Source organism: Vulpes vulpes, chromosome X, assembly GCF_048418805.1.
Source record: "Vulpes vulpes isolate BD-2025 chromosome X, VulVul3, whole genome shotgun sequence".
In the NCBI taxonomy this organism is placed as follows: Eukaryota; Metazoa; Chordata; class Mammalia; order Carnivora; family Canidae; genus Vulpes; species Vulpes vulpes.
In genome coordinates, this window is record NC_132796.1 from 10,180,859 (window position 1) to 10,201,292 (window position 20,434).

Below are 20,434 nucleotides of genomic sequence, written 5' to 3' on the forward strand. Positions count from 1 at the left end.
GCTTTGTAGTTTATCTTGCAATCTAGAATTGGGATACCTTCAGCTTTGTTCTTCTTTCTCAAGGTTGTTTTGGCTATTTGGGATCTTTTGTGGTTCCATACAGATTTTAGTATTATTCTAGTTCTGTGAAAAATGCTGTTGGTATTTTGATAGGGTTTGCATTGAATCTGTAGGTTGCTTTGTGTAGTGTGGACCTTTTAACAATACTGGTTTCTCTCAATCCATGAGCACGAAATATCTTTTCATTCATGTCATCTTTCTTTTTTTTATCAGTGTTTTATAGTTTCATAGTATAGGTCTTTCAGTTCATTTGTTAAGTTTATTTCTAGGTATTTTTTTTGTGCAATTGTAAATGCCATTATTAATTTCTCTCTCTGCTACTTCATTATTAAAGTATAGAAATGCAACAGATTTCTGTATATTAACTGTATATCCCGTGACCTTACTGAATTCATTTATCAGTGCTAGTGTTTTGACCTTACTGAATTCATTTATCAGTGCTAGTTTTCTGTACGTAGTATCATGTCATCTGCAGTTTTGCTTCTTGCCTATCAATTTGGATACTCTTCATTTCTTCTTCAGTGACTGTGACAAGGACTTCCAGTACTGGTTGAATAAAAGTGGTAAGAGGAGAGACACCTGGGTGGCTGAGGGGTTGAGCATCTGCCTTTGGCTCAGGGCATGATCCTGGGGTCCAGGATTGAGTCCCACATTGGGCTCCTTGTGGGGAGCCTGCTTCTCCCTCTGCCTATGTCTCTACCTCTCTTTCTGTGTCTCTCATGAGTAAATAAATAAAATTGATTATTAGCCAGCTGAGCCACCCAACATGCCACATAGATGAGTTTTGCTTTTTGGTCTATTCAGTCACCCTGTGTCTTTTGATTGGAGCATTTAGTCCATTTTACATTGAAAGTAGGTATTAATAGGTATGTGCTTAGTGCCATTTTATTACATGTTGCATGGTTGTTCTCCGTTCCTTTTCTTGCTATGCTCAGTTTGTTGGCTTTCTTTAGTGATATACTTAGATTCTTTTCTCTTTATTTTTTGCATATCACTGGTTTTTGATTTGTGGTTATATTTAGGCTAATACATATTTTTTTAAGATTTTATTTATTCAAGAGAGACACAGAGAGGCGGAGACATAGGCAGAGATAGAAGCAGGCTCCCCGTGGAGAGCCTGATGTGGGATTTGATCCCAGGACTCCAGGATCACGCCCTGGGCTGAAGGCAGGCACCAAACCGCTGAGCCAGCCAGGTGCCCCTATATTTAGGCTCATATTAACATTTTTTGCATATAGCATTATTGTATTAAGTTGATGGTTGCTTAAATTTGAGCCCATTCTAAAAGCACTAATTTTTTCCCCTTACCTCCCCACATTTTATGTATTATGATGTCATGCTTTACCTCTTTATTTGGTGAATCTCGACTGATTTTTACAGATATAACTGATTTTTACTGCTTTTGTACTTTAATCTCCATGTTGCTGTTTTTTTTTTTTTTTTTTAAGATTTTATTTATTTCTTCATGAGAGACACAGAGAGGCAGAGACATAGGCAGAGGGAGAAGGAGGCTCCATGCAGGGAGCCTGATGTGGGACTCGATCCCGGCACTCTGGGATCATGCCCTGAGCCAAAGGCAGCTGCTCAACCGCTGAGCCACCCAGGCATCCCTCCATGCTGGTTTTATAACTGATTAATCTACTTTTATTATGTTTGTATTGTGAAGATTTTTCCTTTTATAATTTTCTTATCCTTGATTATGGCCGTCTCTTAAAATTAAAAGAACTCCCTTTAACATTTCTTACAGGGCTGGCTTAGTGGTAATGAACTCCTTAAATTTTTGTCTGGGGAAACTCTTTACTTATCCTATTCTGAGTGATAGCCTTGCTGGGTAGAGTATGTGTGGTTGCAGGTTTCTTTCCTTTTAGCACTTTGAACATATCCTGCCACTTTCTTCTGGCCTGCAAAATTTATGCTAAAAAGTCAGCTGAAGCCTTTTTGGTTTGTTCTTGTATGTAACCTTTGCTGCTTTTAAAATTATCTATCATTACTTTTTTCCATTTTAATTATGTGTCTTGGGGTGGATCTTCCGGGGTTGATTTTGTTGGGCATTCTCTATGCCTCTTGAATCTGGATTTCTATTTCCCTCCCCAGATTAGGGATGTTCTCAGCTATTATGTCTTCAAATAAATTTTCTGTCCCCTTTTGCCCTCTTCTCCTGGGATCCCTGTGATGTGAATGTTATTAGGCTTGATGGTGTTGCGGAGTTCCCTTAACCTATTCTTAGTATTTATTGTTCTTTTTTCTTTTTGGTGTTCATCTTGGGAACTTTCCATTACTCTGTCTTCCAGCTCACTGGTCCATTCTTCTGTCTCCTCTAATCTGCTATTGTGATTCCCTCTAGTGTATTTTTAATTTCAGTTGATCTCTTCATCTCTGATTGGTTCTATTTTCTATCTCTTTGATGATGGTCCCATTGAGATCCTCCACTCTTTTCTCAAGTCCATCGAGTATCTTTATTACCATGACTTTGAATTTTTTATCAGGTATGTTGCTTATCTCCATTTCATTTGGCTCTTTTGTCTGGTTTTGTCCTGTTCTTTCATTTAGGATATGTTCATCTATCTCCTCATTTTGTTTAACTTTCTGTTTCTCTGTGAAGAAAGTCAGTTGTGCCTCCTTTTCTTGAATATAGTGGCCTTATGAAGGAGAGGTTCTGTGGTGCCCTGTAGCACAATGTCCTCTGTTTACCAGAACCAGACACTTCAGAGTTATCTCCTACATGGGTTATTGTGCCCTGATTGTAGCTGAGCCATGTTTGCCTTCAGTCAGCTATAGTGGCCCACTTTACCTGTTGTGGGCAGGGTTTGGTCCCTGTGATGTTAAAGGGCCAGTCTGGAGTTGAAATGGGATCGTAGTTGGGTGGTGTCAGTGGTCAGACCAGATCCCTGCTCTTTGCCTGTTTTCCTGGGGCTGTGGTAGTAACCAGCCTGCAAGATGTTCTCCCTGCCTTGTCCCTTGAGAGGCTTTTGTTGGTGGGCAGGGCCAGCAGTCCAAGCACATGCCTGCCTCCCCATCTGCTGACTGGGGGTGCAGTGAGCCCAACCTGACATGCAGGGCTTTCTCTTTGTGTTTTCCCCTGAAAGGTTGCTGGTGGGTGGAGCTGACAGAGCAGATGTCTGCCCTGAATCCATTTGCTGGGGCTGTAGTTGATCTGGTGTGTGTGGTTATCTTCTCCTATTTCCAGGGCAGGAGTCACCTTGTAATGGCTGCTTGTGGGATATATCATGGCAGGAGCTGCTTTGGAGGGACTCCTGCCATTTGGGCATTGGATGAGGCAGATCCACAGGAGAACATGGGAGCTAGTTGGTGGTAGTAAGGTAGGTTTGGGGAGGGGGTGCTCCATGCCATTCTGAAGTGTCTGGCTATCTAGACTTGGGGATCTGGGGAGAAATGGCCCCTGGTAGCTCTTCTGTTCTTGGAGATGTATCCTTAAGATCTCTGCTCCTCCAACACAGGTTCTGAGATTAGTAAATAAATCTGCTTCCAGGTAGGTGTACCCCAGGAGCATTTCAAACTGCTGCTTCTATGCTGTATCTGTGGGGTTGTTTGTTAGGCTGGCTCTTTAAGGGTGGGGACTCCATTTCCTATTGTCCTCTGGCTCTCCCAGAGCTAAGGCCACTGATTTTCAAGGTACCTGGAGTTAAGCCCTGCTGATTGTAAAAACCTGCGAAGTCAAGCTCCATTGCTTTGTAAAGCCAAAGGATATGAGGACTCCTCTTTCCAGTGCAGGCCTCCTGTGTCTGGGGTGCCTGGTGTGGCTGGGATCTGCTCCCCTCCCTTCTCTGTGCTTGTAGTGTCCCTCCAGTTGGTGTTTAGTTTGGTTCCCAACTGTGTCTCTGCCCATCCTACCATTTTCAGTGTGGTTCCTCTCGGTGATTAACTGTGGAATGTCTGTTCTGCCAGTGTTTGGGTTTGTTTTCTGGATTAGTTCCATTGCTGTGTTATCTAGGTATGTCCGTGGGAGGAGGTGAGTTTAGAATCTTCCTACTGCACCATCTTTGCAGAAGTCCCATATGCCTCTGTTTTTAATCTTAGCAATCTTACTGGGAAAACACAGTCTCTCTGTTGTATTATTTTGCATTTATTTATAATTTTGTTCACATTTGACAGTTAAACATTTTTTTTTGTGTAAACTTTGTCCGTGTCTTGTTCCATTTTTTCCATTTTTTTTTCTTACTGAATTGTAAGAGCTCTTTGATATTGTGAAACCTAGTCCTGTTTTCATAGTCCCCCAAATATTTTTTTCCAGTGTATCACCTGTCTTTTGACTTCATTTCATGCCATACAGGTCTCTAATTTTTACGTTGTTAGATTGATAAATATTTCTCCTTATTACTTCTAGTCTTGTCATGTTTGCAAAGGCCTTTCCTTAGAAATGATTCTTTAAAGATTCGTAAAATAATGCAAAAAAAAAAAAAAGATAATGTCTTAAAACCAAGATTATGGGGCAGCCTGGGTGGCCCAGCGGTTTAGCGCCGCCTTTGGCCCAGGGCGTGATCCTGGAGACCTGGGATCGAGTACCACATTGGGCTCCCTGAATGGAGCCTGCTTCTCCCTCTGCCCCTCCCTCCCTCCCTCTCTCTCTCTGTCTCTGTCTCTCTCATGAATAAATAAATAAAATCTTTAAAAAATAAAACCAAGATTACATAAACCATGACTTAGCAGTGGTTAAATGAAAGAAATTTGTGCAGCAAAACTGTGTTATACACTTTGTGTCTCTTAGGTTTTCTCCTGCACTTTTTAAGAGAATTGGCAGATTATCATCAGTCCAAGGCAAGCTGTGATGCGGAGACTCAGACAAGCTTGGCATTTCCTGGCAAAGACTCTCTTGGTAACTAGCCTTCTTTCGGAATTTTAATTGTTCTGTTTTGTCTTCAAATGACGAAATGATCTGATCTACTGTATTCTGCTTGTTCCTTGACTGGGAGGGATGTGACCCGCGGGTGGCAGAGGCACTCCTTTCCTCTGGAGTCTCGTTGGGAGAAGGGACCTGACCTGCTCTCCAGCACTGCTGCCTCCCCTCGTGACTGCTAAGGCCACACTTTCCAAATCTTGGGGGAATCCAAAGGCCCACATTCTTCCTTGTGTGCTGTGTTCAACCGCTCATAACTGACACGTTCTTCCTTGTGTCGCTAACTTTGTTTTATTGCCACTAAGTGAGAAAGTCCTAGATGACTCGCATGGCACAGAGGTTAGAGAAGTCAGCGGTGTATCACTTCAATTTACAGTTGAGGAAATGGTAGTTCCCAGAATTACAGCAACCTGGAAACACTCGCTCTGGTGCAGAACTGCTATTAGAGTCCAAGGTTTTTAAAATTATGTGATTACTCAGTTTCGTGACGCTGCCTGAGTCTTAAGGAGTAACGGGGCTTCTAACCTGTAAGAAGATAAGTCTATAATTTATAAAAGCTACACTGTATAATTTGGCCTTTATTTTGGCATAGATTTTATTCCATTGGGAACATGGTATGTGCTTGTTCTAGAGCACTGCTGTCCAATAATATGAGCCACGTGCAAGTTTTGTTTTTTTTTTTAAGATTTTATTTATTTATTCATGAGAGACACAGAGAGAGAGAGAGGCAGAGACACAGGCAGAGGGAGAAGCAGGCTCCATGCAGGGAGCCCGATGTGGGACTTGATCCCAGGTCTCCAGGATCAGGCCCTGGGCTGAAGGTGGCACTAAACCGCTGAGCCACCCGGGCTGCCCAACACATGTGCAATTTTTAATTTCCTTCTAGCCATAGTAAAAACAAAACAAACCCACAAGCAAATTTGTTTTAATATATTTTATTTAAACCCAGTATAACCAAAATAATCAATATGACCAATCAGTATAAAAAAATTGAGGTTATTTTAGATAGAATTTCTGTGCGCAGTCCTTGAAATCTGGTGTGTCTTTGATACTTAGACCACATGTCAGTTCAGATGGTCACATTTCATCTACTCAGTGGCTGCATGTGGCTAGAGAGTCCTATATTGAACAACACGATTACAGAGCATTTAGAAAATACAGAGAAGTAAATGAAAATATGTCTCAAATTCTCTAAAGAGATGAACACTGCCAATCTTAATCTACTTCTGCCATCCTTTTTTCCTAGGCATCCTTTCTGGTGGATGTTGATGTTCCACATGACCAAGATGCCTTCGGGGTTCAGGCATTCTGCCGCATTGTTGATTCTGATCCACAGTTGGTGGGAGGGCTGTGGGTCTAGTGGAGAGAGCACTGCAGTGAGAGACAGTCAGTAAACTGGTTTCAGTCCTGGTTCCACCATCACATAGTTGCTTAGCCCTGTAGGACTCAGACTGTAGGGACCACTATTTCCTTCTCTGTAAAGCAGAGTGGAAATATGGTGATCTTTGAGTTATTTTGAGGTCAGGGTTTTGAACGCATAAGTCCCCTTTAACCAAAGTCTACTGAAAGTGTGCTCTCGCTTGGCACTCCGGGACTGGAAAGAGATGCCAGTGTTTTCTGACTTGTACTCTCTGCTTTCTCTTCCCCGGACATCTGATGATGAAAATTTTCAGACATATGGAAGGGTTGAAACAGTTGCACACTGAACACTTCTATACCTAGATTCTCCCAGTAAATTTGTGTTATATTTGCTCGGTCACTTCTCTGTCACATCCATTAATCCATCTTAATTTTTTGATGTTTCCAAGTAAATTGCAGAGATCCCTACACTTTCTCCGAAGCATACTCTTTGCTTTTGAACAGAGCTCTAGCCTCTTGTTCACCTGACCACATTTCTCTATCTTAACTTCCTGTGTGTGTGTGTTTTTTTTTTAAAGCGGAAAAGCTTCAGCTTATTGATGATCAGTTTGCAGATGCTAGCCCTCAGCGTCCCAAGTTAGAATCTTTAGAAATAAAGTTAAATGAATATAAGAAAGAAATAGAACAACAACTTCAGGCAGAAATGTGTCACAAGGTAAGCTCTATCTTGTTATTAGCAAGAGTGATAGTTGTGCTTGTATTTTAAATGTCTTCATCTTACGTATAAGGAGAAAAAAAATCTAGAATCCTTATTGTGATAAACTCCTGCATATTTGATTTTTCTTTCTAGTTGATGTTACTGTTTATGCCTTTTGAATGAATCCTAGAGGTACAGTGAATGAGATGAAACTAACGATGAGTTAAACTAAATATAAGTGGAGCATTAGTGTTAAACCTAACCATGAAGAGATAAGTTATTTCTTTAGAAAAATTACTGGTATTTACAATTATTTGTAATCACTTGGCAGTTGAAGTATTTTAAAGATACTGAAGTAGCAAAAATTAAAATGGAAGAGAAAAGAAAGGCTGAGAAGGAATTAGCCAAGTTTCGGAACCAATTTGAGCGAGCTTTACAAGCCAAATCTGAAGCCTTCATTTCTCGTGAAAGGTTGGCTCTTGAGAGAATTCAAAAGCACCAGGAGGTAACATTTTACATTTATCTACTGGGTGTCTGTTTCCTGCAGCTGTTAGTAGTTTGGCTCAAGGTCCGAGAGTGGGTTGGGACGCAGGCGGTTAGACGAGATGGAGCCCTCCAGGGAGTACTAGGGACTGGGGTCAAGAGCACAAGTGGAAGGATCGGCCTTAAAAAAGGATATGTAGACTTTCTTGCCCCAAATCTGCTGGAAGGATGAACTGCGGGTGCAAACATCCAGGTGGGGATTATGAGGAACTCATGTGGAATAAGCTCCATCATCTCGGGCAGATTTGAGGGTTAAGAGGGCAGCTTCAAGAAGAGGATCACCAGTTGTGGAATGGTTTTGTGGAGGTAGAGGCAGAGCAACCATCTAAAGCAGACAGGATTGATGAAACTGTTGAGGGACCCAACTGAGATGGGCAGGCTGCCACTGATACAGACCAAACCAAGTACTTGTAGGCTACTGTTCTGTTACAGTTCTTGGGAAGGTTTGTAAGGTTAGCGAGGGTAGAAAGATAGAGGCGCTTGGGAGAGTGGCACTTTATAGAATTGCATTTACTTGGCTTGAGAAAAGCAGCCTATTTAAAGACCTTGGGGTTTGGTGGGATGGTGAAGGGAACTAGAGGGGGGAAGGTGGGTGCCTACTAACCCAGGGGAGCAGGGAATGCTGTGTGGCAGTGTCAGAGACATCAAGGACTAGGTCTGGGGATCCCGACAGGTGGAAGAAGCAGCATGGGCCAAGAGGAGAGGGTTGTAGGTGTCAGACTGGAAACAAAACAGTGTGCTGCCATGGGATCAAAGGGCAAAGTCCCAGGAGTAGTGGAGTCCAGGACTGCGGAAGTCAGGCGGGTGGCCATTTGTTTTTCTCTCCCAGAAAATGACTAGACAGGAGGTGGAAAGGCTGAGGAGCAGCAGGAGGCATGGGGTCCACTCTTTTGGGAAAACCCGATTCCTTTCCCAAGGGGCTATCTTAAACCAGCCTGAATTTGGAATGCTGTCTCCGGAGTTCAGCCAGAACTGCTCCCGTCAGAAGCTGTTGAAAGTAGAAGGGCTCCCTCCCGGCACACACACCCCCCTTTTGCTCTGGGCAATTCAGACCTTGTCATTTCATGCTGATTGCATCCTCCCATACAATTTTGTATACCATTTCTGGTGATTGGGCTCCTATAAAAATAAATGTTGGAAGCACTGTCTTTGAGATGATGGGATTACGTTTAGATTAACAACTACATCCTCAAGACTGGTGACTTCCTAGTCCAAACCAGTTACCAGACCAGAATATTCATTTAGTTAACTGACGACTTTGGAGAAGATGGCCATCCTCATGCAAATCATCTATCTTTAGTCCACCACCTGGTATGCCCTTCTTCTTCTGTCCCTAATGAGACTTTTGGCCATCCAAATCCATCTTGAATGTCACCTCATTGTGGTGCCTCCCCTGAACTCCTGCTGACAGACTCGTCCAGGTGTTACTCCTGCCAGAGTCTTTATGTATTTTGATTATAAAATCATCATATCATAGTGTGATTATTTCTCTCTCCCTAAGCTGTGAATTTTGTAAAGATTCTGTATCTGTTCATCTTTCTCTGTCTAGCTCTGAGTGTGCTGTTTGACACATGCTAGGTATTTAGTGAATCCTTGCTCAGCAAACACACAAATGGAAGTGTGACTCATTCATTCAGCTTGTTACCACTGAGTTAGAATGACTCAGGAACTGAAACTTTCTTACAGCAACAGAATCAGGCAAATTCTATTTTGAAGTTTTATTGCCAAACTTACATTTTGTGTCATTTTTTTCTTGCCAAAGCACTTACCCAAATTTTAAGTGTCTGAGAGATGTTAAGTAGAATAAATAGACCAGGGATGTTAGGAATACAGGATAATGGAGTTTAACAATCATTGAGGAAGGGAACACATGGTCGGGTAAGGAATAGGCAAAAAGCATACCTCGAATTGGAACCTCTTGAAAGGGAAATTGTAACCCTAAATGTCTGTAGTTTGTTCTCTGGAATTTAGGAAGCAGTATATGGGTTCAGATCTGTTTTTATTTTCTTTAGCTTGCTTGTTAAAAATTAATGCTTTCATACACAGATTGAAACCAAAGAAATTTATGCTCAGAGGCAGCTTCTACTAAAAGATATAGATTTGCTAAGAGGCAGAGAAGCAGAGCTGAAACAACGAATCGACGCTTTTGAATTGTGAGTAACATATTCGTTTCGGATATTCGAAATGAATGAGATTTAAAAGAACTAAATATGTATCTTGATAGTCTGCTAATTGCTAAGTAGAGTTTTTGGTTGTAGAAGTGACAACACCTAGTTTTAAAAGGCACAATTTAAGAGAAAGACTGAGGTTTTGCTTGTGAAATATTACACGTGAGGATGAGACACAGAATGAGGTGCCATCATTGGGCTACAGTAAGACCAGACACATAATTTGAAGGAGCTAATAATGCTTTAACAAATCCTGTGTTTCTCCTTTACGTTCGGTCATTCAGATCTAATAGTTTTGATGTGCACATAGCAACTGAATTCTAGATACCTAGACCTTCCTCCTTTACTTGTTCTGCTGTCAGAAATAGAAAAAGAAAGAAAAAGGAAAAAGGAAATATGGTGGCTCTGACTTGACTTGTATCGGGTGAAACTATTTCTCCTGGTGTGTGTGTTACTTTTTCTAAGTTCTCACAGATGTATCATCCTTCAAATCTTACCTGGGATTAATACCCCCCTCACCAGTCTATATTTGGTGAAATAAGCTTTCTTTGCCATCTGGGATCTTGACATTCATAGATACTCCAGGAATCTGATTTTAAGAGTTTGTCTCCATCTTTATTAATGTTGTTTTTTCATTTACATAGGCTCTGTTCATTTGATTTCTTCTCTCTGCCTACCTTACTCCTTTTGGCGATACTAAAATGACACATTGATAACGAAAGAAAAAAGAAAAGGAACAAAATTTGGGCAGATTCTTGATATAATCATGATTATATAATTACTTCCCTACCTCGTCGTCCCCTACTTCTCCTGTCTAAGTCTATTAAATGAAATAAATGGATTTAATGCTCCTTTGGTTTAAGATTAGTCAGGAGAGGGAGCTCTAACACAAAGCCTTTTTTTTTTTTTTTTTTTTAAGATTTTATGTATTCATGATATATAGGGAGAGGCAGAGACACAGGCAGAGGGAGAAGCAGGCTCCATGCACGGAGCCCGATGTGGTACTCGATCCCGGGACTCCAGGATCACGCCCTGGGCCAAAGGCAGGCGCTAAACCACTGAGCCACCCAGGGATCCCCTAACACAAAGCCTTTATCCTTTGCTTGGAACAGAGTGTTTGTAGCCCTCCTCACTACCATTTGGACTAAGTACTTGTGAACCTGATCTTAGGCTCTGGAATTGGTTTTGTGGGTGATTGAAGGTCTCCCCATGAAAAGCACTCCATTCTTCGGATTTGGAGGTTCTAATGGACTCATCCATCGTTTGCTATTTTGGCACTCTTTTCAACCTTCAACTGATGGATTTTTTAAATGCCGGAAACAAATCTTCTATCTATAATTCTTATGGGCTCGTCAATTAAGTCTCACAGTTAGAAATAATATTCTAGAAGAAACAAGCATTTAAGTACACTAGAGTTTGGTTTGTAGCTTTGTAACTAAAAACCTCACCCTTTTACCCCTAAATTGATTATGACCATTTATCCCCTGTAACCCTTTTTTGAGTGTGGATCATCTTCTATAAGCAACCACTTTGGTCTTGATACATTCACACTGCCTTTAGCCAGGTGCCACCAGGTAATTCCATCTGCTTGTTTATGAACTGAGTCAGTTCATAAAATAGATGGAGGACTTCAGGTTCTTACAGTTTATTTCCTGGCAGTGGTAGCCATATTACAGTTTTAGCCTGTGGAACTAAAACACAAGTTATTTTTTCCCCATAAAGTTTCTTACTTCAGATGTCGTGGTTTCCTTATTTGCTTTCTCTATTTTTGCTAATTTCAGGGCTCAAAGGCTACAAGAAGAACAAAATAAAAGCATAACTGATGCACTTAGGAAGCGGGAGCTGAATATAAAGAGCATTGAGGAGAGCTATGACCAGAAGCTCAAGAATGAACTTCTCAAGTAATTGCTTGGCATTTTTAAAGGAATCCTGTGTTAAAATAAGTTGCTAGAAACATGGCAACACTGATGAAGTAGATAAGACAGATAAATGATGGCAAAATTCAATGTTTAAAAAACATATTTTCATTAGTAATCAAGCCTTTCCCTTGATTATTTAAGATGAGTTTAAAAAGATACAGAGAATGGCATCCTCTGCTCATTCTTACTTGTAGCTTCTCTGACACTTACTGAGGGCCTAAGGTTTGCTTCAATTTTTAGGGAACCTTAGCACTTGCTCATTTTGCACGGCTAAGCAGCTGTAAAGTTGGAATTAAAATCACTTTCTGTTCTGTTTTCTCCTCATACTGGCACTAAGATGGGGATAGGCAATAATGTATACATTGGTCTTCTTTAAAAAAAAAAAAAAAAGATTTTATTTATTCATGAGAGACACACACACAGAGAGAGAGAGAGAGAGAGAGAGAGAGAGGCAGAGACACAGGCAGAGGGAGAAGCAGGCTCCATGCAGGGAGCCCAATGTGGGACTCGATCCTGGGTCTCCAGGACCACGCCCTGAGCCAAAGGCAGGCTTTAAACCGCTGAGCCACGCAGGGATCCCTACTTTGGTCTTCTTACCTGGTTAGAGTGTTTATCTATCATGTGCCTCATAGTCCCTCAAGGTTCTGGAAAGCCAAAATCCAGAAAAAAGGACCCAAATAATCATATGAAGCAAAAAAACAGCATAGGAGAGGAGAATGTGGACAAGTGTGGTCCCTGGGGCTTTCCTATATAGCCTGAGTTTTGTGTTCTGGTGAATAATACCTTTGTGCAAATACATTAAGCCCATATGGAAACTTTCCCTCCAGTGCGTGATATAGCATCTGGCACATAATAAGTGCTCAGTTGATACCAATTGAGTAAATGCATGTGTAGTGAAGAGATGACTCTGCTCAGCTCCTCTGATTAAGGTCATTGGTCTCCTTTTTATTGCCTTGCTCATAATTTGTCGTTGGAATTCCATTACATAGTACCCGCAAAGGTTTCTGGAGGTTATTGTTTAAAAGAATTCTGTTAAAAAGGAAAAGCAGCACCTTTTCTTTGTATCAGTTTTGAAATGGATTTTATCTACATATTTTATGTCTGCTCCCCTAACATACTAGCAAACACTGAAGTAACTCTAGTTGTTAAACTGTGACAAATGAGAAAAATGTGTGCTTTAACTTTGCATAGCTGTGGATGCAGTGAACTGTTTGGTGTCATTTGTCTGGCTTTGGGTGTCCTCATGGGCCGTTAGCAAGTGTTGAAGTTGGGGGGATATCATAGGAGCACTTCTCTTTCATTTCCTTTCTCTGACCTCTGAACCAGAAAGTTGACTGCTAACAGCTGGTGGAGATGGTGCAAGCCCCTTGAGATGTGCCTTTGGGTACCACTAATTCAGGTCTGATGCTGTTGGCAGTTGGCGCTCTCAATACTGTGCTCAGTCTTGAAGGGCAAAAGTTCTTACCTAAGAAGAGGGGATGTGGGATAGGTGAATTGCAAGTGACTGACTTGGTTATCATCTGGGATTTAGTGTCTGTCACACACGCTGTCACTTTACCTTAATTTACTTCTTGGCATATGTCGAGACCAAGAGGAATCCCTGCTCTCAGTAACCTCATGACAACAGAGCCCTTCACTTCGTGTGATTGAGTTTGGGACCGAATTTATAGGATCATAGCAGAGGTTTACGGACAGACCTTTGATGTTGAGAATCCCTGGCTTTAGTCTTGAGAGAGCCTGGGGTTTACGTGTCACCGTGGTTGATGCCCTTATGTGCCCCAGGTGTCATAGATAAGCTCACGTGTTGATGGTAGACCATCCAGGATTGCAACAGGGAGCTCATGTTTAGTTCTTCTGATTCGCAGGTATCAACTCGAACTAAAGGACGACTACATCGCCAGAACTAACAGGCTGATTGACGAAGAAAGGAAGAATAAAGGTGACTCTGGGGGCAAGCTGTATTTTTCAGCGCCGATGCGTAGGCTGTTGGTTTCCTAGTTGGGCCTGTTCTATATTCTAAAAAAGACACAGCTTACACTATCTTGTTACTACAAAAATGATATGTTGTTTGTTATTTTAATTTTACAAAATAAAAAAATACTGTCTTAACTACATTTTTGTGAACCTTAGTGCTTAACCTTTTGTATATTCCCAAAGGTCAGTAATTTATCAGTAGGATTTTATCCAACTTTATTTCGTGTGTTTTGATAAATGTGATTCTCAAGAAGGTGGCAGCAGCTTACTGCCATCCAGTAAATATTACTCTTAACCATGAGAAACTAAGGAAAATTTTAACATCTCTGTCCCTGTGATCTAGTTTCTTATTTCCTGTACTTCTAATGTATTTTTATTCTTCATGATTTTTTCATTTGACCCTATAACCTGTTATACTCTTGTATACATTAGCCTGAGACTAGGAAAGTTGAATAATTTTTCAATCTTTGAGATATTTTACATTTTAATATATTTCTAGGAACAGACTGATGACAAGAAGTTAAACTTTCAGTGGCAATTTTAAATGGACTCTTGGGAGGACACCAGGGCTAGGTACTTGATACTGACCCGCAAGGTCACTCAGCATGGGGCTGCTCCTTCGCAGCTGTCTCGTGGAGGCTAATGCTTATTTGGGTATCTGTACCATCATATAGTCAGCAAAGTGTTTTTCTGATATATCTACATAGACTTGTGTTAGATGAAGCAAAAATGATAAAATGGTGACTATAAAATCACAACAGACAAATCTCTATCTTCAAAGAAATTCAGACCTGTTGGCAGGAGGGCCCCGCGCTCCTGTAAGTGATGAGGGTGTGTAGCAGGAGGAAGTTTGCCACATATTTGACCGTTACAACTAACTTCCCATCACCTGTTGAGTAAAAGGGCTTATTTCTTACCTGCCTGCTGATATTTTTTTTGACTCTGACATCTGCTCTTTAAATAATGGAATAATAGTCATTAGGCCTGACCTACTGGCCATAAATTATGAAATGATTTGTATTCACTAGGAAAACATGATGTTAATTGGTTGGCTCTTTCTTTCAGAAAAAGCTATACATTTGCAAGAGGAGCTCAGTGCTATTAATTCAAAAAAGGAAGAACTTAATCATTCTGTCAATCGTGTCAAAGAGCTCGAGGTAATTGTTAAGCCTATTGTTTTGGAACAGATATTAATGTATGAAAGTTTAGTTTTAGTCGTGCGTCGTTTATCTTCAGTTACTTTCTTGATGTGTTTGGACTGTTGATTCCCTGAGAAGGTAAGGGCTGCTCTTTGTTCATTCACTAGTTCTTCATTTCAATTCTCGTTTCATAGGGAAGCATAGGAAGAGGATGTCTTTTGGGGCCTACAGTCCTGCCTGAATCCTGTCTCTCTCCCTTTCTGCTTGTGTGCCTTTGGGCAAGTTCTCTGACCTCAGATTCCTTACCTGTAGACTCAGGATGTTGCCTGCATTGCATGGTTGTGCAGGGAATTCAGTAAGCTGATTATGTGCATGGCACGTGGCTTACACATGCTGCTTCTACCTCAGCCTCCTCTCCTTCCCATCAAAATTTCTGTCATGGTGTCAAGATCTTACAGCTTACAGCAAAATGACATGCATTTTTCGTATGCCACTGGTACTTTATTTCTGTTAATTCGTATGTTTGCTATCTGAAGGACAGAGCTGGAACATTAGGTAATTATAATAAATTTTATGTACAGAACATGTTTTTGTAGCTGTAAGGACTCATTTGAGAACTCTGTAGGCTTCTATAACCAAACTTGAGCCCTGTTGTAGTAAGAAAAGGAAAGCACCCTGCAGCACGTTAGCGATCTCTCACCTTTTTATTTAAAAAAAATATATATATATATCTGCAACCTGTGGTTACTTCGTTGAACACTTAGTTGCGTCCAGAAACGGGGTGATGATTAGAAGCACTGGCTTTGCAGGACAGGGTTGTACACGGTAGCAGGTGGAGGAACTTCACCCTGTCCCCACTCTAGGGCAAAAGATGACTTGTACTGCTGGAGTTCGAGTCTCGCTGGAGAGAACCAGACTTCTGTCAGGGGGCCTTAATTCAAACATGATGCCCAGCTCAAGGCAGCTAGCTGGCTTTCACTTAAGCAGTGCCGTCAAGTCACTGTCAAATACAAGTTTCTCTGTTTTGATTCCAGCTTGAGTTGGAGTCTGTCAGAGCCCAGTGTTTGGCAATAACAAACCAAAACCACCTGCTGAATGAAAAGGTGAAGGAGATGAGTGATTATTCGCTTCTGAAAGAAGGAAAACTGGAGCTTCAGGCACAAAATAGATTACTCAAACAACAGGTGGAAGACTCCAGAAATGAAAACCTGCGTCTCCTAAACCGTAGGTCATCGTTTTCAGACTCATGGCTTTGTAACTGATAATAGCTTAGTTTTCTGCAACTGCTTTGTCCTCTAAGGGAGGCTTCAGTTGGGAAGATTTTATAAAATTAAGCTTCTTGGATTGAATGCACTTTGCTTTTGCCTGTTACTGCGTAATTGTGCCAGTAAGAAGACAAATTTTGCAACTGTATAAGTCTGCCTCTCTGGATGGTACCTTGCTGCCCTTGTCCTCTGACTCCTCTGGGTGGGTCAGGTTTGGCCAGTGAGGACACGCTCAGGTGCTTGGAGAAAGGGAAGAGTGAGGTGGAGGTGATTGCGATCCTTCCTCCATCTCCCCCTTGCGAAGTAGCCCCGCACTGGCACTGTGCCTCAGCAAAGTGACGTCCCAGTGCCCCGGACCTGCTCACTCTCTCTGCTTCTGGGAATGCCTCCCTTTATGACCCTCCAGGCTCAAAGACTGATAACAGCCTGGCCCCAGTACTAGCCCAGGGAACTACACCATCCTTTGTGGCTACTCTGTGTAAGTCTCTCTTTATTAAAGGGTCTTCCAGTGACCCAAATTGGGGACACCATCTGCTTTGCTCCTGGACTCTTGAGTGCCACTGACAGATGCACACAGGTTTGATTGGACCTAGGGGCAGTCATTGGCACGCTTTGAGAGTGTTCCTTCTGTGCCTTCTGTGCATACTAGAAGAGAGACTCAGGTGTTCATATTAATTTGAAGGTTTGAAAGAATTCTTTTATTGGGAGTAGAACTCTGAAGAGTAGTCAAGTTTGCAATTATGTGCATTAAATTCTATGTTCTGAAATTTGAGAGAATTGCTCTTAGTCCATTTAATAAAACTAATTTTAATTATGTGCATTCAAAGAAAGGGAAGAACAATTTAAAGCCTCTTTAGCTGCTTTTGTTAGAGAAAACTTCAGGTTGATAATGACCAGGCCTTTTTACTTTCACAGACATTGCTCAGCCATCTCCTGAGCTGGTGGTTTTTCAGAAAGAACTAAAGAAAGCAGAAAATGCTATTGCACTTGAGCATAAAGAGTTTGAAAACCACAAGCTGGCTTTGCAAAAACAACTGCAAAGTGAAGTGAGTATTGCTCTTTGCTCGTCCAAGTGTTAGGGCAGTGCACTGTGGGGGGGTGTAAATTTGGTGTATGTCACACCAGTATAAATGAGATCTATTTTAACATCATAAATTTCCCCCCTTATGCTAATCACTCCCCCCAATATTCTTTCTCATCTGAGAAAATTCTCAAATGATCATGTGACATATTCATAATAAAATTAAGAGGAAGGTAAATTCTTCTAACACACAGCTTTCCAAGTCTTGATGGTGCCCATTGTTAAAAGTATCTTTTGATTCTCAGGATTGTTAAGTCACAGGGTGACATTCTCTTTCTGATATCTGCCTCATGTCCTGGAGTAGCTGCTGTTTCAGATGAGCAAAGAAGGAGCTTTTAAACTTGTGTGTTTTATTGTTGTTTTATAGGGACCCCCTCCAAAGTGGCAGGTGTACAGCTGCTCAGAATTGGTGAAACAGAAAGAGAAAAGCCCAATGAGAGAATTGTTCCTTTTGAAGTAAGCTGTGATTTATTTTACACTGATTTCTTTTCCTTCTCTAAATCTTTTCAGATTGAACATTCTGCACAGCTGAAGGCCCAGATACGTGATTATGATGAGTCCGTAAACAGGTTAACCATACAGGTTGCCGATTTAAGATTGCAACTGAAACAAACCCAGACAGGTCAGAGACATTTTAAACCTGTGTGTATGTAAGTGTGTAAAGCTTCTGATGTTTGTGAAGATGTAATGATCATGACTCCATGAATTTTTAGTAATTCTCATAGTAGGAGAAGAGCTATAGAAATATGTGTCACCTTAGAAGGAAAATTTCTATTTCAGGACCACCAACCAGGTCAGCAGCTAAAGTGACTCGCTCTCTTTTTCTTTTTAAAAAAATTTTTTTTAAATTCAGTTAACGAACATATAATGTGTTATGGTTTCAGAGGTAGAGGTCAGTGATTCATCTGTTCCATATAACACCCAGTGTTCATGCCATCACGTGCCTTCCTTAATGCCCATCACCCAATTGCCCCATCCCCCCACCTCCCTCACCTCCAGCAACCTTCAGTTTGTTTCCTGTGACTAAAAGTCTCTTATGATTTGTCTCCCTCCTGATTTCATCTTGTTTTATTTCTCCTCTCTTCCCCATGATCATCTGTGTTTTGGTTTTTTTTAAGTGATTTGCTTTCACAGATGCCCCATGGCTTGGGAGAGCCTCATGTCCCAAATAAGAGAGGTTTGGTAGTAACACAGAAGTCTCCAAATTCATCCTGAAGCTAGGCCTTCCTGTTTTGTTTGTTACCCTGACACTAAGACCAGTTGACTTGACTCTTCAGTGGTTTTATGTGTTCCGCTGTTCTGCACCTCATACCATGAAAAATAGTTGAATAAGGTAGAACCTTTGGAACATGTGCACTGCACATCGCAAGCCTCTGCTCTCCAGCTGCATCAGGGAGGCATTGTAGGAGAGGCAGTGGGCACAGGTACTGGCTTTGCATCAGGAAATGCCAGCAGCTCTACACCTTGCTCACTGTGCGAGCTTGCCTCGGTCGAGCCTCAGTACCCGCTCTGTACAATGGGTACAGTGAGTATTCTTAGTCCACAGCATTATTGTGATGGCGCATCCTCATTCCCTTATCTAGAACTCAGGCCAGATGCTGCCATGGCCTGTGAGTTTTGCCACAGCCCTGGAGATTCTGGGGCACCATCCTGCGGTGAAACACATTCATTATTTTGTAATCAAATGCATTAGTATTCGTGCTAGGTGGAATAAATAAAGATTGTAAATGGGTTTATATTGGTTCAGGTCAAGCTCTTCAACCAAATCATTGTTTGGGCTTTGCACCAAATAAATTAGGAATATATTTTTAGTTCTCAGAGCTTTTTAGATTTCACTATTATGCATAATGGATTGTGAAATAAAATTGTGTTATAAAAGAAGGCATATGAAGCCAGAGCTGGTATATATAACTTCTTGATAAATGTTAATAATCACTATCATTACTGCTGCTTCAGAAACTAATGTGCAAGTTTGTCCTTAATACTTCCTTTCATTTTTGAGAAATAATGTTCTCCATCGACTTTAACTCTGTTCTCCACCTTTTCTCTTCATTTCTCACATGGTCCTATTGTAACCCACAGCCCTAGAGAATGAAGTGTACCGCAACCCAAAGCAATCTCTCATCGATCGTTCTGTCAGCAGACTACTAAGTGGCAAGACGGTGGTGCCTTGGAATGGTGATCTAAACGGGGATTTCTTGAAAAATCCCCTCAATCAGGAAAGGCTGATGGCAATTATACCAAAGATCACAAGTCTTCCAAATGCAAGCACGGAGAGTAGTTCCCCTGATTCTGACCTTGAGTTTGTAGTCAATACCAAGATGAGGGTGAAAGAGCTAGAACAAGAGGCCGAACGTTTGGAGAAAGCTTTCCAAAATTACCATCGAAGAGTTAGTCAATACCCTGCTAAAAGCCCTTTAACATCCAAGAGCCCGCCATCCCTGCACTTGGTAGGAACGCTCAAAAACATCACTTCAGGTGCCCCCCAAAGACCTCCTTCTGCAGAGGACAAGGTTATCTCCGAGCAGTGTGCGGTGGGCACACCTGATGAAGACAAGAGCAGTGCCTCAGAAGCTCAGACAGGCAACATGGCCTCGCGGCCACGCCGGAGCATTTCCTCCAGACGCCTCTCCTCTACTCCCCTTCCCAAAGCAAAAAGGAGCCTCGATGATGAAATGTATCTGGAAGGTGAGCTGTTGCGAAGAAGGTTGTGGGATGCTCTGGATTTGGAGGTGTCTGGTCCTCGGGGGCCCCTTAACCGAGTAAGTGTGCAGCCCGGGACGGCAGGAAGGAGCAGGGGCTGAGCCTAGGAAGGCCTGAGTTTCAGCGCTGTGTCCTCCCTCTGAACCTGCCTTTCCTGCGTTACAGTGGCATTGCCCCCACCTTGCAGGGTGCTGTGGAAGGTGGGGGATAGTGTCCCGTTCTAGCCATTTCCTTGGCACGCAGACATGTCCAGAGTGATAGTGGCTTTCCTTTTACTGCTGGTTAGTGACATATGTTTTATTGTTACTATTGTAGTTTCTTTTAGGTATGGGAATGGTTAGTTTTGTAGATCATTTATGCATTGTATTCAACTGTTGACAAGGATAATAGAATTCATTGTCAAAGTAATAGAACTGTTCAGAAACCATGTTGCTGTCTTCTCCTTGCCATTTTTAATAGTCAAGCCTTCTGCCCCTTAGGTCTAGCCCAATCCCATGCTGCTGGCCCCAGTCCTGGTCCCGACGGAACGCCCCGGCCTTCACCCGCGGAGTCCAGGCACAGCCTTTCCCTCCATCCGCTGCCCAGCCCTCCAGAGCAGGCCAGGTAATCACCTTCGGCTCGGCCTCTGCTGAACTGCACGGGGTCTCAGCCTGGATTTGGGTTTTCTGGTG

The 20,434-nt window shown here is 41.9% G+C and overlaps 1 protein-coding gene across 10 annotated transcripts in view; it reads left to right on the forward strand.

The window, feature by feature from the left end:
• OFD1 (OFD1 centriole and centriolar satellite protein) overlaps window positions 1-20,434 on the forward strand; it is a 56,070-nt gene that overhangs the window by 22,861 nt on the left and 12,775 nt on the right. For 6 of the 10 annotated variants that reach the window (XR_011998229.1, XM_025986712.2, XM_025986715.2 and 3 more), the window contains 12 exons: window positions 4,787-4,894; window positions 6,853-6,989; window positions 7,303-7,476; window positions 9,561-9,667; window positions 11,464-11,583; window positions 13,467-13,540; window positions 14,641-14,732; window positions 15,749-15,938; window positions 16,895-17,025; window positions 17,571-17,682; window positions 19,143-19,748; window positions 20,243-20,366. Coding sequence is in view for 9 of the 10 variants with exons in the window: in XM_025986712.2 (XP_025842497.1) it covers window positions 4,787-4,894; window positions 6,853-6,989; window positions 7,303-7,476; window positions 9,561-9,667; window positions 11,464-11,583; window positions 13,467-13,540; window positions 14,641-14,732; window positions 15,749-15,938; window positions 16,895-17,025; window positions 17,571-17,682; window positions 19,143-19,748; window positions 20,243-20,366 (1,975 nt within the window). In the remaining variant the exon portion in view is untranslated. Of the gene's footprint in view, window positions 1-4,786; window positions 5,016-6,852; window positions 6,990-7,302; window positions 7,477-9,560; window positions 9,668-11,463; window positions 11,584-13,466; window positions 13,541-14,640; window positions 14,733-15,748; window positions 15,939-16,894; window positions 17,026-17,570; window positions 17,683-19,142; window positions 19,749-20,242; window positions 20,367-20,434 lie in introns of all 10 variants that reach the window. The other 4 variants (XM_025986713.2, XM_072744038.1, XM_072744039.1 and 1 more) reach the window with 3 other exon arrangements.